Source organism: Hyaena hyaena, unplaced genomic scaffold (assembly GCF_003009895.1).
Source record: "Hyaena hyaena isolate Hyena2069 unplaced genomic scaffold, ASM300989v1 scaffold_1257, whole genome shotgun sequence".
In the NCBI taxonomy this organism is placed as follows: domain Eukaryota; kingdom Metazoa; phylum Chordata; class Mammalia; order Carnivora; family Hyaenidae; genus Hyaena; species Hyaena hyaena.
Window position 1 is genome coordinate 172,199 of NW_024081877.1, and position 15,435 is coordinate 187,633.

Below are 15,435 nucleotides of genomic sequence, written 5' to 3' on the forward strand. Positions count from 1 at the left end.
AAATGATTAAGAGTTAAAAAAACAAAATAGATAACAGATAGCAATTAGAATGCTTTTCAGTTTGATGGGACTTTTACAGTACATTTTTAAATGGCTATTCATTTTCAAATGAAAGCCTTAAGGTTTGAAGAATCTGTGTTTTAATGTCAGTGTCTGTAACCTTTTTTTAGCTGTGTGTAGTGATCTGGGGATTTGTGATACTGGGCAAAGATTCTAGTCCTGGATATCTGCATTTATTGTTTTTGTTTTTTTTTCTTTCCTCCTTTGGGTTGAAGTCTCTCCTGGTGATAAATGTGGAGCTGAGAGAGTCACAGTCACCTTTCCAGAGACTAGGGTAAAATTCAGTGAACTATAAAAGTAATGCAAAATGACAATTAAAGTAGGGCATTCTGGTACCTTAGGGGTCTGACAAAATGGAAGCATTTGACTTCTGATGTGTCTGACTTATTAACATAGAGATATAATAGCATACCACTTACCACAAAGTCTCACGGGAAAACTCACATATCCAGGAGGAGCTCAGAATATAAAGTAGTCATCAAAGAAGGCTCCAAAGCAGGTAAAAACCAAAAAACAACAAGAACCAAAACATTACACAAAATCTCTGTATTAAAGATCATGTAATTTCCCTCTTAGAACAACAACATTTCAGCTGTCTGCCCAGACCTTAACTCCTATTTTCTAGCCAAATATAATTAGTTTCTAAGAACACAGTAGAGTAGAAGTATCAAACTAGAAATGGAAGAGGAGCTGTTTTTGATATATTGATAGCACCAAGAAGTAACAATACTGAATATTTGATAGCAAGGTAGTTAAGGACATATGCTAAAATTTAAAGACAAGAACTCAAAAACCACAGCACTTTGGGCTCAGTGAGTGTACAGGCCAAACCTGCATGGTGCAGTGATTTATGTTTAGAAAAATGCTCCTTAGTAACCAATATACAACTCTATGATTCCCTTCAGAAACAAGGCAGAATGGTTAGGATTTTAAATCAAAGTTTTAGTTCTTACAGAGGAAAGCCCTAAGCTATCTAAAAAAATCAGCTATCCAGAAGTACTTATTCTTTAGGTTTTTCAGAAAAATCAAGGTTTTAATTAAGCCTAAGCCAAGTGAGAAGTCTGTTCTCAATAAGTTCCTAGGATAAACACTTCTAATTAAGGAAAGGATTTAGGAGAAATATGTTAAATGGTAGGAAAATGACTCTTATTTTCCATTGAGACTAGAAATAAAAGTTCGCTGTAGACCCATTTTTTAAATGTCAAAATTAGACTTTCCAGAAGCAAATGTTGTTCTTGTCTTTTTACTGTGTTCTTGTGTTAACTTGGCTGTCTCATTAGAGACGGGGACATTTCCTAGTGAAATTAATGTGACATTTAGAGAAAATTTCCACTCTCAAATGTTTCATGTTATTTGCCATTTAGAATACTTAGAGAGGGGATTGGAATAATGTCAAGCAAATTTTGATTAAATAAGGCTAACCGGAAGCCAATACATTCATGCAAAAAAGAAAAGCTCTTTTATTATTTCTTAAAATGTGTATTTCTGCTCTGATTCTTTAGTCTATATTGAGATGGCCTTGGCAAATAATCTGACAGAAGAGATGCCATCTTCTAAACAGCTGGGCTTGCATTAGAAAACACAGCACACCAGATCAAAGTCTGTGGCTGGTCCTTTGCTCAGGACAGTTCTCTCCTCTGAATGCACATTAGAAGTACCTGGAAAGTCTTAAAAAATATCAATACCTGGGCCCCACTCCAGGCCAATTACCTCAGAATCTCTTGGAGTGGTACTTTAGCAATAAAAAAAAAAAAAAAACTACCAAATTCCCTAGTTGATTCTAATGTGCATTAGGTATGAGAACCACTGGCTTAACACATGCAAGCTATTCATTATGAGAAAATTATTTCTTTCTTCAGAGTGGTCTCAGTCTTACTCTTTGCTCCATCTGAAGTGTGGAAAAAATATACCCTTTCAATGCACAGGAGTTGGGTTTGAGTACATACCTTGAATCAGTATGAAGCAAGAACACTTGATGTCAATATACATAGGCCCATAATTGGTTATCAATAGCAAATTAGCTCAGTTGTTTGGAATGTAGTATTAATGGGGCCAGAATAGTATGTCCTATCAATCAGAATAATTCTGTTTCATAGGTTGTTTCCAAACTGCAATCAAGTTGCTTCACAAAGAGACCTGAGACTGATTACAAAAACAAAAAGACATTGGATGACTCAGCATAGCTCCTTCCACTATGGGAATTTTGATTCTAAGGATCTACCTTATTACTAGTGCTTCTAATTTCATGGGGATGCAGCATGGGACATCTGCCTGTTATGGTTTGTGCCAGTTTGAGGAATGGAATATTTACATTTGGACCCATAAGAATGAGTAGTTTAGTCTTTTAGAGTAAAAAAAAAAAAGGAGAAAAACATAGGAAGGTGATATAAGCTTCAGTGATACTCTCCTACCTACAGTGGCAGATAGTGCCTGACATGTTTGCCCAGGTTAACCAATCTGTATCCCAGAGCAAAAGAAAAAGCATTGATAAGGTCTCCACAAGCAAGCCTTCTAGACTTGTTTCTTCTTTTAACTCATTGCCTATGAGTGGGACTCTCATGGTAAGATATATTCTATTAGAATCAAGAAGTAGTATAGTCACCAGAAATAGAATTTGTATGGTTTGGTTTATTTGTCCATACATAGAGTTCTGGCACAATTGTTTGAGGTCAGGTCTCCACTAAGCTCCATATTCCATGCACATTGGATGCAATAGTGCATGCAAAACTATACAAAATATTCTACTTGAAAACTGACTTCTTTAACATGACCGTATCTTAGGATGCTCCTCAATACTTTTTTGCAAAGCCAGTATCCTTGCAATTTCCTTTTTTGCTTCTGTGTGTCCTATTAACTTTCTTGAAAAAATGATTTAAGTAAGTTTGAAAACTGAAATGAAATGTATTCATGCTATTCTTTTATTGTCTGAGTGAGGTCAAAAATTCCTGATCCTATTTGGGTTTTTGGGTTCCATAGAAAATAGGGGATAAGGATTTCCCACCATTTCTACCATGAGTCATGATAAATTCAGTTGAACTTCTCCTTTGGATTCATGTTCTATTATCCTTATTTTACATAGGAGGAAAGTGAGGCATGCAGAAACTAAGTAATTTACCCAAGGTTGCACAGTGAAACTAGTAATTGGATTCCTGAGTACTTAATCAGTTTCCTGTTTTAATTGGATAGCATGGTTTTTGGCAATTGGGGGACTTCTACATGTCAAATTATATATTGTATTGAATATCATAGAAGAGCACATTTACGCAGTACATTGTGTGCTTATTATGTTTCTATAATAAATTAATTAAAGAAATTCTTGCTGGTTGACTGATAACTTCTTCCAGCAATACTTCTAGCATTGTATTCCCAATGTAGCTTCAAGTTTGCCTCTTCTTCTTATAGTTATATTTGCAACAATTTCAGCATACATTTTTTATGAACAAATTAGAAATGAAATTACCCTTTTAATTTTTTGCTCTCTCAATCCATTCCTTACAACAGAACCAAAAATCACTTGTGGTTTACATTAAAGGGGATTTTATCCTCTAGATAAAAGTAGTGTGAATGGATAGTACAAAGCCCATCTTCAAATGAGGGGCATGTAGAGAGCATAAGCATGCCTGAGTAAGTACAAGACACTGATGGGATTTAGATTCCTTCTCAATATTCTCTCCTCTTTTTTCCTACCTGCTTACCACCCCTATCCCCACCTACTCTAGATACTTAGGGTCTCTACCCTGACTGTTGGCTGTTTGATGCTCATGTGGTAGTTGGATCTACTATCACCTATCCTGTTCTCCTCTATCAAACTGATTTCCTCACAACTAAAATCTGTGTCTAAGAACCTCGCACAGTTAACGTCTGACAGGTAGTCATCTGAAAGGAATCTGGTATTTTGGTAGCTAGACAGCATTTCCTTTTCCAGGCACTTTTAGTTGAAGTGATTTCAGAAGGTCCTAAGGAATGATAAGAATAGTGGGAATGTTGATGATTTCTGGTAGAAGAGCAGGAGGGTGGAGAAGATATGTTTATGCATTTTCCAGTATATACAATGGCTCAATCAGAGTAGTACTTGAGTGTTGGGGGTAAGATCCACTTTACTAGGAGTTTCAGTTACTTCAGTGTCAACTTTTCCCTGCATTCCCACCTTCTAAGTTAGACTCTTTTGAGTGCTCATGAACTGTTTTCCCATCTCTTTCATCTGGCAGGTATTATGCATTTGCTTTTGTAAAACTGTTGCTCAGGCAGTCTACTGAAACTAGATTATGTAGTGGTGTTTTAATGATAGGAGCTGAAACAGGGTTTGCTTGCAAACTTCATGTTTCACATGAAAGGGTTTGGCACCCCCTGTGGACTGCTCTTCACCCGATTTCAGGCATAATAGTTGTTTGCCTTTATATCTGTGATAAAACGAAGTCCTTCCTGCATAACCAGTCCTGAGCAAAATGTCTTAAAACAAATGGAAGTGCAGAGTTTAAATCCACAGTAGGGGATTAGCTTGCCTACATTTCCAAATCTATGGAATAAATATTTTAACATGTTAATTATCTACTACTAATAAAAATACCTTTGAACTTCCATTCAATTTGACAGGCACAGAATTATATCCACTGGGAATGGGAAGGAATTCGTTTCTGTAAATATTCTGGGTCATTTTGTATCTTGCTCTAAGTGGTTACATGGTCAGTAGCCATCCATATTCTAGGGGATGTTTGAGTCAAGTTCATCTTGGTCTGCAACTGAGGGCTGCATCTACAGAGCCCACAGAGCCTAAAGCAGGCATAGGCATTCCACAGGCTGTTACACCGCTATGGCCTTGATTTCTGATTCATTCATTGCTTCCTGTCCAGTAGAAAAAGTCCCATAAGTAGCACACTTTGGCTCTTTTCATGAATCATCTACGTAACGTTTTAAATCTTTTTTTTCCCATTGCAGACTGAAAACTATTCTTTTGACTCCAACTATGTGAACAGCCGAGCCCATTTAATCAAAAGGTATGTTGGTTTCGCTTACTTATTTCTACAACTAAGCTTGATTTAGTATAGAAAGCAAAACAGACTAAATTTTTAAAAGATGCCTTTGTTTTGGATTTTATTTTATTTTATTAAATAGTTTATTGTCAAGTTGGTTTCCATATAACACCCAGTGCTCATCCCAACAAGTACACTCCCCCATGCCCATCACCCCCCTTCCCCTTTCCCCAACCCCCAATAGCCCTCAGTTTGTTCTCAGCATTCAAGAGTCTCTCATGATTTATCCCCCTCCCTCTCCCCCACTATTTCCCCCCTTCTTCTTCTCCATGGTCCTCTGTTAAGTTCCTCCTAATCCACTATAGGTGCAAACATATGGTATCTGTCCTCTGCCTGAATTATTTGGCTCAGCATAACACCCTCTAGGTCCATCCATGTTGCTACGAATGGCCAGATTTTATTCTTTCTCACTGCCATGTAGTACTCCATTCTATAAATATACCATATCTTCTTGATCCACTCATCAGTTGATGGACCCTTAGGTTCTTTCCATGTTTTGGCTATTGTTGAGAGTGTTGCTGTGAACATTGGGGTCCGTCTGCCCCTATGCATCAGCATTCCTGTATCCCTTGGATAAATTCCTAGCAGTGCTACTGCTGGGTCATAGGGGAGTTCTATTGTTAATTATTTTTGAGGAACCTCCATACTGTTTTCCAGAGGGGTTATACCAGCTTACATCCCCGCCAAGTGTAGGAGGGTGCCAATTTCTTCACATCCTCGCCAACATCTATAGTTTCCTAATGTGTTCATTTTAGCCACTCTGACCGGCGTGAGGTGGTATCTCAGTATGGTTGTGATTTGTATTTATCTGATAATGAGGGATGCTGAGCATTGTTTCATGTGTCTGTTGGCCATTTGGATGTCCTCTTTGGAGAAGTGTCTTCTGCCCATTTCTTCACAGGATTATTTGTTTTTCGGGTGTGGAGTTTGATGAGTTCCTTATAGATTTTGGATACTAGCCCTTTATCTGATATGTCATTTGCAACTATCTTTTCCCATTCCGTCAGTTGCCTATTAGTTTTACTGATTGTTTCCTTTGCTGTGCAGAAGCTTTTGATCTTGATGAGGTCCAAGTAGTTCATTTTTGCTCTTGATTCCTTTGCCTTCGGGGATGCGTCAAGTAAGAAATTGCTGCAGTTGAGGCCAGGAGGTTGTTTCCTGCTTTCTCCTCTAGCGTTTTGATGGTTTCCTGTCTCACATTCATGTCCTTTACCCATTTTGAGTTTATTTTGGTGTATGGTGTGAGAAAATGATCTAGTTTCATTCTTCTGCATGTTGATGTCCAGTCTTCCCAACACCATCTGTTAAAGAAGCTGTCATTTTTCCACTGGATATTCTTTCCCGTTTTGTGAAAGATTCGGTGGCCATACATTTGTGAGTCCAAGTCTAAGTCCTCTATTCTATTCCATTGGTCTATGTGTCTGTATTTGTGCCAATACCATACTATCTTGATGATTACAGCTTTGTAGTGAAGGCTAAAGTGTGGGATGGTGATGCCTCCCATTTTGGTTTTATTCTTCAAAATTACTTTGGCTATTCGGGGTCTTTTGTGGTTCCATACAAATTTTAGGATAGTTTGTTCTAGTTTTGAAGAGAATGCTGGTGCAATTTTGATTGGAATTGCATTGAATGTGTAGATTGCTTTGGGTAGTAACGACGTTTTAACAATATTTACTCTTGTGACCCATGAGCATGGAATGTTTTTCCATTTCTTTGTGTCTTCTTCAATTTCCTTCATAAGTTTTCTATAGTTTTCATCATACAGATCTCCTATTTATTTGGTTAGGTTTATTCCTAGGTATTTTATGGTTTTTTGTGCAATTGTGAATGGGATCAGCTTCTTGATTTCTCTTTCTGTTGCTTCATTGTTGGTGTATAAAAATGCGAACGAGTTCTGTACGTAGATTTTGTATCTTGCAACTTTGCTGAATTCATGGATTGGTTCTAGTAGGTTTCTGATGGAGTCTGCCGGGTTTTCTATGTAGAGTATCACATCATCTGCGAAAAGTGAGAGTTTGACTTCTTTTCCAATTCTGATGCCTTTGATTTCCTTTTGTTGTCTGATGGCTGATGCTAGGACTTCCAGCACAATGTTAAACAACAGTGGTGAGAGTGGACAACCCTATCGTATTCCTGATCTCAGGGGGAAAGATCTCAGTTTTTCCCCGTTGAGGATGATGATAGCTGAAGGCTTCTCATAGATGGCTTTGATGATGTTTAAGTAGGTTCCTTCTATCCCGACTTTCTCTAGAGTCTTTATTAAGAAGGGATGATGTATTTTGTCAAATGCTTTTTCTGCATCTATTGACAGGATCATATGGTTTTTTTCTTTTCTTTTGTTGATGTGATGTATCACAATGATTGATTTGCGAATGTTGAACCAGCTCTGTAACCCAGGAATGAATCCCACTTGGTCTTGGTGGATAATTCTTTTTATGTGCTGTTGGATTCGATTTGCAAGTATCTTGTTGAGCATTTTTGCATCTGTATTCATCAAGGATATTGGCCTATAGTTCTCTTTTCTTTTTTGCTGGATCCCTGTCTGGCTTGGGAATCAGAGTGATGCTGGTTTCATAAAATGAGTCTGGAAGTTTCAATTTTTTGGAATAGCTTGAGAAGAATGGGTATTAACTCTGTTTTAAATGTCTGATAGAATCCTCGTGGGAAGCCATCTGGCCCAGAGCTCTTATTTGTTGGGAGATTTTTGATAACTGATTTGATTTCCTCTCTAGTTATGGGTCTGTTCAGATTTTCTATCTCTTTCCGTATGAATTTTGGTAGTGAGTATGGGTTTAGGAATTAGTCCATTTCTTCTAAGTTGTCTAGTTTGTTGGCATATACTTTTTCATAGTATTCCCTGATAATTGCTTGTATTTCTGAGGCATTGGTTGTAATAAGTCCATTTTCATTCATGATTTTTGTCTCTTTGGGTGCTCTCTCTTCTCTTTTTGAGAAGCATGGCTAGAGGTTTGTCAATTTTGTTTATTTTTTCAAAAAACCAACTCTTGGTTTCATTGATCTGTTCAACTGTTTTTTGGGTTTCTATATTGTTTACTTCTGCCCTGAGTTTTATTATTTCCCCTCTCCTACTGGGTTTGGGGTACTCTTGTTGATCTCCCTCTAGTTCCTTTAGGTGTGCTGTAAGATTTTGTACTTGCGCTTTTCCTAATTTCTTGAAATAGGCCCAGAGAGCAATGCACTTTCCTCTTAAGACTGCCTTTGCCGCATCCCATAGACTTTGGATTGTTGTATTTTCATTTTCATTTATTTCCATATATTTTTAAATTTCTTCTCTAATTTCCTGTTTGGCCCATTCATTCTTTAGAAGTGTGTTCTTTAACCTCCACATTTTTGGAGGTTTTCCAGAGTTTTCCTGTGATTGATTTCAAGTTTCATAGCATTGTGATCTGAAAGTGTTCACGGTATGATCTCAATTCTTTTTTATTTATTGAGGCCTGCTTTACATCCCAGTATGTGATCTATCTTGGAGAATGTGCCATGCGCACTTGAGAAGAAAGTGAATTCCATGGCCTCAGGATGTAGAGTTCTAAATATATCTGTCAAATCCATCTGGTCTGTGTCATTCAGGTCCACTGTTTATTTAGTGATTTTCTGTCTAGTTGATCTATCCATTGCTGTAAGTGGAGTATTAAAGCCCCCTGCTATTATCACATTCTTATGTGTAAGATTGTTTCTGTCTGTGATTAATTGTTTTATATTTTTGGGTGCTCCCATATTCAGTGCGTAGACATTTATAATTGTTAGTTCTTCCTGATGGAAAGACCTTGTAATTATTATACCTTTCTTCATCTCTTGTTACTGTCTTTACTTTAAAGTCCAGTTTGTCTGATATAAGTATAGCTACTCCAGCTTTCATTTGACCTCCAGTACCATGATAGAGATTTCTCCATCCCCTTACTTCTAATCTGAAGGTATCTTCCAGTCCAAAATGAGTTTCTTGTAGACGGCAAATAGATGGATTTTAGTTTTTTATCCTTTCTGCTACCCTATGTCTTTTGATTGGAACATTCAGCCCATTTACATTCAGGGTTATTATTGAAATATATGGCTTTAGAGTCATCGTGTCCTTTGTGAGATTCATGCTTGTGGTGGTGTCTCTGGTATCTTGCGTTCCTTGCAACATTTCTCTCAGAATCCCCCTCAGGATTTCTTATAGGGCTGGTTTAGTGGTGACAAATTCTTTGAATTTTTGTTTATTTGGAAAGACTTTTATCTCTCCTTCTATTCTGAATGACAGGTTTGCTGGATAGAGGATTCTTGGCTGCATATTTTTCCTGTTCTTCACATTGAAGACTTCCTGCCATTCCTTTCTGGCCTGCCAAGTTTCAGTAGATAGTTCTGTCACTACTCTGATACGTTTCCCTTTGTATGTTAGGGCCCTTTTCTTCCTAGCCGCTTTCAGAATTCTCTCTTTGTCCTTATGTTTTGCCAGTTTCTCTTTGATATGTCGTGCAGAAGATTGATTTAATATTCGTCGGAGGGGAGTTCTCTGTGCCTCTTGAATTTCAATGTCAATTTCCTTCCCCAGGTTGGGGAAGTTCTCTGCTATAATATGTTGAAGGACTTCCTCAGCACCTTTCTCTCTCTCCTCCTCCTCTGAAATTTCTGTGATACAAATATTGTTCCGTTTGATTGTATTGCTGAGCTGTTGAACTCTCCTTTGTGTTCCTGGATCAGCTTATCTCTCTTATTCTCATCTTCCTCTTTTTCTATAATTGTGTCTTCTAAGCCACTTATTCTCCTTCCTGCCTCTTCAATCGTGCATTGGACGCCTCCATTTTATTATGCATCTCATTTATAGCATTTTAAAATTCATCACAACTATTTTTAAGCTCCATAGTGTTTGTAGCAATAGTTTCTCTGATGTCTTCCATGGCTTTTTCAAGCCCAGCAATTAAGTCTATGACTATTGTTCTAAATTTTTATTCAGTTATGTTGCTTAGATCTGTTTTGAGCAGTTCTTTAGCTGTCACTTCTTCCTGGAATTTCTTTGGAGGAAAGTTCTGATTCGTCAATTTGGGTAGCTTTCTATCTCTTGTTAATTTTTAAAGCTTGTTATGCACTCTGCCCCTGCGGGTGATGCTGTATTAACGAGGGCACTTGGACTGTCCAGGGCCTGTCCATTCAAGAAGTGTTCTTTGAATGGTGTCTCTTGGTTTCTCTTGTTGAACCTTTGGTTATTTTATTTCCTTACTCGTAGTGGTATTTGGGACTCTCCACCATGTGTACTTTGGCTTGTTTCTTGAGGTAGCCCTGGTAAAGAAAATAGACAGACAACGACACAGGGAACAAAGGTACACAAATACACAGAGAAATCCAACAAACATGCAAACCGAAAGGGACAATGGAAAAGAAAAAAAGGATGGGACAAAAAACAAAACAAAACAAAGAAAAAAAAAGAGGAAGGAGGGGAGACAAATAATAAAAATTAAAATTAATAAAAAATTAAAAAAAGAAGAGAAGAAGAAAGAAGAAACCCAAAAGACAAAGGACAGTCTAAAGGCATAAAACCAGAATTCCTAGCTACAAATAAAGAGCCAGGTGTATGTTGTGCTGATGGAAGAGCATATATAATGAGAGAAATGACAGGGCGGGGAGGAAGTGAAATTGGAAATGAAATGACCGGGCAGAAAGACTAAGAGGCTTGATTCAGAGTGAACAGTCATTGAATATGGTTAGAGGTGATGAGAAAAAAATGAAGATGTTACTCAGAGAAACTATATAGTCTGATTACTCCAGAGAGAGAGAACGAGATAAAAAGGTAGCATTGGAGGTTTAGAATGTAATTTTAGAAAATGGATTAAATGTGACTGTTTAAGCAAACAAGTGACAAAAGTGCCCAGACCAGCAGAGTGGAGGGTTATAAATGAGAAAAGGGAGAATATATCTGAAAATAAGAATTATCTAGGATTATTCATGGCAGTGCATCCTTGTTGGTCTTCCCCGGGGCTCAGGTTAAAAAAAAAAAAAAAGCTTATTTTTGTGTATGGTGTGAGAAAACGATGTAGTTTCATTTTCTGCATTTTGCTGTCCAGTTCTCCCAGTACCATCTGTTAAAGAGGCTGTCTTTTTCCATTGGATACTCTTTCCTGCTTTGTCAAAGATAAGTTGGGTGTATACTTTTGGGTCCAATTCTGAGTTCTCAATTCTATTCCATTGGTCTATGTGTCTATTTTTGTGCCAATACCATACTTTCGTGATGATGACAGCTTTGTAGTAGAGGCTAAAGTCTGGGATGGTGATGCCTCCCAATGTTCATTGCAGCACTCTCAGCAATAGCCAAAACATGGAAAGAGCCTAAGTGTCCATCAATGGATGAATGGATCAAGAAGATGTGGTTTATCTATACGATGGAATACTACATGGAAATGAGAAAGAATGAAATCTGGCCATGTGTAGCAACATGGATGGACCTTGAGGGTGTTATGCTGAGTGAAATAAGTCAGGCAGAGAAGGACAAATGCCATATGTTTGCACATATAGGAGGATTAGGAGGACCTTAACAGAGGACCATGGGGGAGAAGAAGGAGGTAAATAGTGGGGGAGAGGGAGAGAGGCAAACCATGAGAGACTCTTGAATACTGAGAACAAACTGAGGACAGATGGGTGTGTGGGGAGGGAGATGGGCATGGAGGAGGGCACTTGTGTGGATGAGCACTGGGTGTTATATGGAAACCAACTTGACAATAAACTATTTGTAAAAATAAATAAATAAATAAAAAACAAAGTAATATTTCAGTTAAAAAAAAAAAAAGCAGCTCTCTAGCTGGGATTGGCGTGGTTTAGTGTGGGAGGGTCTTAGCCTTCATTGTGTCCAGCTGTCCACTCTCTGAGGCCCCGCCCTGGTGGTTGTGGGGAGAAATATGGTGTTACCTAGTCCCTTCTCGAACCAAGCATTGCAAATCACTCCTTTGGATCCGATCTCCCTGTGTTGTGGGCATAGCCAAGTTGGGCTGTGTTCTATGCCCCACACCCTGCCTCATTTCCAGGTCTTAGTCCGTGTGCTTTATTGATACCATGTTTTGGATTTTAAAATGAATGCCTATCTACTTATTGTATGATACTTGAAAAATTCAGAAAAACATAAAATAATAAAAATCATTGTAATTCTACTACCTCAAAATAATCATTGTTGGCATTTTACCATATTTCTTTACATCAAGATTTATTCATAAACCCAAATTAAAAGAACTGGGATCATATTGAAATGTAGTTTCATTTGATGATTTTGAAATCTAATATTAGAAAACGGATACTATCAAAATCATGTTGATATCAAAATTGTTGCTCTTTAAATAAAGAGAGGCCTTAATGTGGAACTTTCAATGAATTTCAAGATTGCTGTTGTTTTGACACCTTTGGAAACATTTTTAAAATACTTTAATGGAAGATAAACTAATTTCTTTTTTCTAAATAGTTTATTGTCAAGTCGTTTTCCATATAACACCCACTGCTCATCCCACAAGTTAATTTCTTATCTTTTAAACACTTTGTAGGTGTGAGAGGAAAAGAAAAGAACTTTGCATAATTCACTACTTAAAATATTTGGAATGTTTCAAATGTAGCATTCAAAGTTAAGATTTGTGTGATTGATTGGTCATAATCCAGTTACCCATGGTATATGTGAATACAGAGCTGAATACTGCCAAGGAAGATTCCCTGTTCAGGGAGCACTCTAAGGAGGGAGAACTAAACAAACTGGAGAATTCATTGTACTGAGAAACCAGTGCTGACTATTTAGATGATGCCTTTATTATTGCTTCATGCAAAAATCCTCTAGAAAGGTCCAGTGGTTAGTCTGCAGCTAAAATTGAACTCTGAGTGTGTTTGTTAAGATAATATAAATAAAATAGAGAGGCAAACAGGGTATGTTAGGGCTACAGTAGAGAAGATGATAAAATTCTATTATTTTGGTGGCTCTAATCCCATAAATTTACATCACCAAATGAGTAGGATTTGAAGAATAAACTGGCTTGTTAAACAAACAACTTTAATCATATTTAATTTAATTCATGAAATTTAATTCATGATCCTCAGTAACCCCTGAAAACATGCTAGGTTTATCTATATTGGTCCAGAAATGTCTGTGACCTTAAGTGAGATTGTTAATTATCATGAAACAAAATGAACAGCCTAGCATTACCAGCCATAGCATAGTTTGGAATTTTTTTGAGAGGTTGGGAGGAATCCATTTTGAATATTATCTTAGCCTACAGAATAAAAACAAAAGGTAAAGAATTCAAAATTATCTGACTGTTTCAGTAGGAAATAAAATGCCTCTTTTTGTGCACTGATTAGAGTACTTTTGCAGCAGAAATCTGCTTTGTTTTCTGTTTTGGGACTGTTATTTCAAAGCTCCGTTTTAAAAATTCTGATAATGATGACTTGACGTACCCTCACAGGTCCCTTGGGCTAGCTCTGGATACCTGGGAATTCTACGACCAGGTTAAACTGGTAACATGAGCCTGATTTTCAGAGCATAGCAAAAAGCTGAGACTCCTGGGGACCCTCACTGTCTTAGGTCAGCCATAAATATCCAATGCACAGGCAGACTGGTGAGATGAAAACATAATGTTCAAACATTTAGTTTTTGGGATATGTGTAATTCTACAGCAGCTTTGGGACTCACTAAGAACCTTTGATTTGGATTAATTACTTTATGTGATTTTGTTTACACATACATACACACAAATTGCACAACCTGGACTTAATGGACTTTCAGTGGAAAAGTCTCCTGATGTTGCCTGAAACCCCAAATAGCATCTTTTTACCAGGGACCCCTTTGATGAATATGAAACATCTGAAAGCTCAGGGACACATGCATTTTTGCCAGGTTTTGTTTTTGGAACCTTGAGGGATTTGAGAAACCACAAAAGCCTTGGAATTTATGGGATCAATTGAGAGTAGACAAAGCACAATACCTGGAATGACACAGGAAATCTTGTGTCATATGCTTTCATAGGGACTAACCACTTTAAATATAAAATGTGTGGAAAATGTTAAGAGAGAGTGTTGAGTAACACCAGGTGATAAAACCACACAAACTGTGTTTAAATAGCTCACAGTTATGTTTGAAAGGGGTTTCACTGTATATGGTTTCTTGAGGATCCATTTACATGCATGGAAAAAATATCCCAGCCAGGAAATTCTGAATCATATTATCAGTTTTAATTTTGCTATCAAGTCTTATTTCTTTGAATCCAATTTCAGGTGAATTTTGAGAACTTCTTTTCCTATTGATTTTCTTTTCCTCTATTCACTTCCTAGCTATCCAAGGATGCTCCTTGGGCCCTTATTTTTGGCATTCTCTAGCAGCTGTTAACTTGTTCAGACAGTTTACACGCAGGCTTCTTCTTCTCTCTCACATCTATTTTCCTTAGGTAAACCAACGGAAAAACAGAGAACAATGGGGGTCCCCTTAGCACAAGTCAAGGTTAAGAAGGGTAACGAGTGGTTCTGGAAGGGATAGGGAAAATATATGGCACATAATCTTTGAACCACGGAATCTGGTATTATACTTTTGTAGCTTGGGGGTTTTATAATATCACTTGGAACGTGCAGGTGTACCCAAGGCTTATGCCAAATTCCAGATTAATAAGCCAAGACGATTCAGAAATTTTTCTGGATGGACTTTCTTCCTGCTATGTTTGTTTCCTTACTATCTTCTCAGAGCAAGGAAAGTCAGCAGTTGAACTTTGCCCCCTGCTGCAACACTCTCTCTCCTCACGCTTGGTTTCTGTGCTGCTATCTGATATCCACTCCTTAAGTGCTTTTGTAGCAATATCAAGCAGGGAATGAGGCTGTAGCTCAAAGAAAATAAAACAGGAAATGAACAAGGTACTGAAGCAGTGTGGAAAGGAAAATGAACAGTGGCTCCTAAACCGTACATAGTGCTTTCCTTTTCCACCCAAATTGTTCTGGGGATCTTGCAGCTCCTAGTATGATGCCTTGTCTAAAACAAGTGTGGGTACATATTTATTGAATGAATGAATGAAAGAAGTTGAGGCAAATCTCAGCATTTTTTCCATTGAAAACTAGCACTAAACTTCCCTGTAAACCAGAAATTTCTGACCTTTACTGTGCATTAGGATCACCTGGGAGGCTTGTTAAATGCAAACTCTTTAGCTCCCTCCCTTGAGAATCTCTGTTTTTCATAGGTTCACAAGGTGATTGAGATACAGGTAGGAGGTCCAGGAACCACTGTGGAATCATCTTTATATTCTCTAAATATAGTTACAACACTCTTTTGACTTTTCCTCCCTCCTCATTCTCATTCTTAGATGGCATTCCTTGGGTATGTGATGTCATCTACTGGGAAGCTATG

At 37.6% G+C, this 15,435-nt stretch overlaps 1 protein-coding gene across 2 annotated transcripts in view; it reads left to right on the top strand.

Moving 5' to 3' along the window:
• PCDH19 (protocadherin 19) overlaps positions 1–15,435 on the top strand; it is a 158,912-nt gene that overhangs the window by 55,649 nt on the left and 87,828 nt on the right. For both annotated transcript variants that reach the window (XM_039223036.1, XM_039223037.1), the window contains one exon: positions 4,996–5,054. In XM_039223036.1, the coding sequence (XP_039078967.1) occupies positions 4,996–5,054 (59 nt within the window). The remainder of the gene's footprint in view (positions 1–4,995; positions 5,055–15,435) is intronic.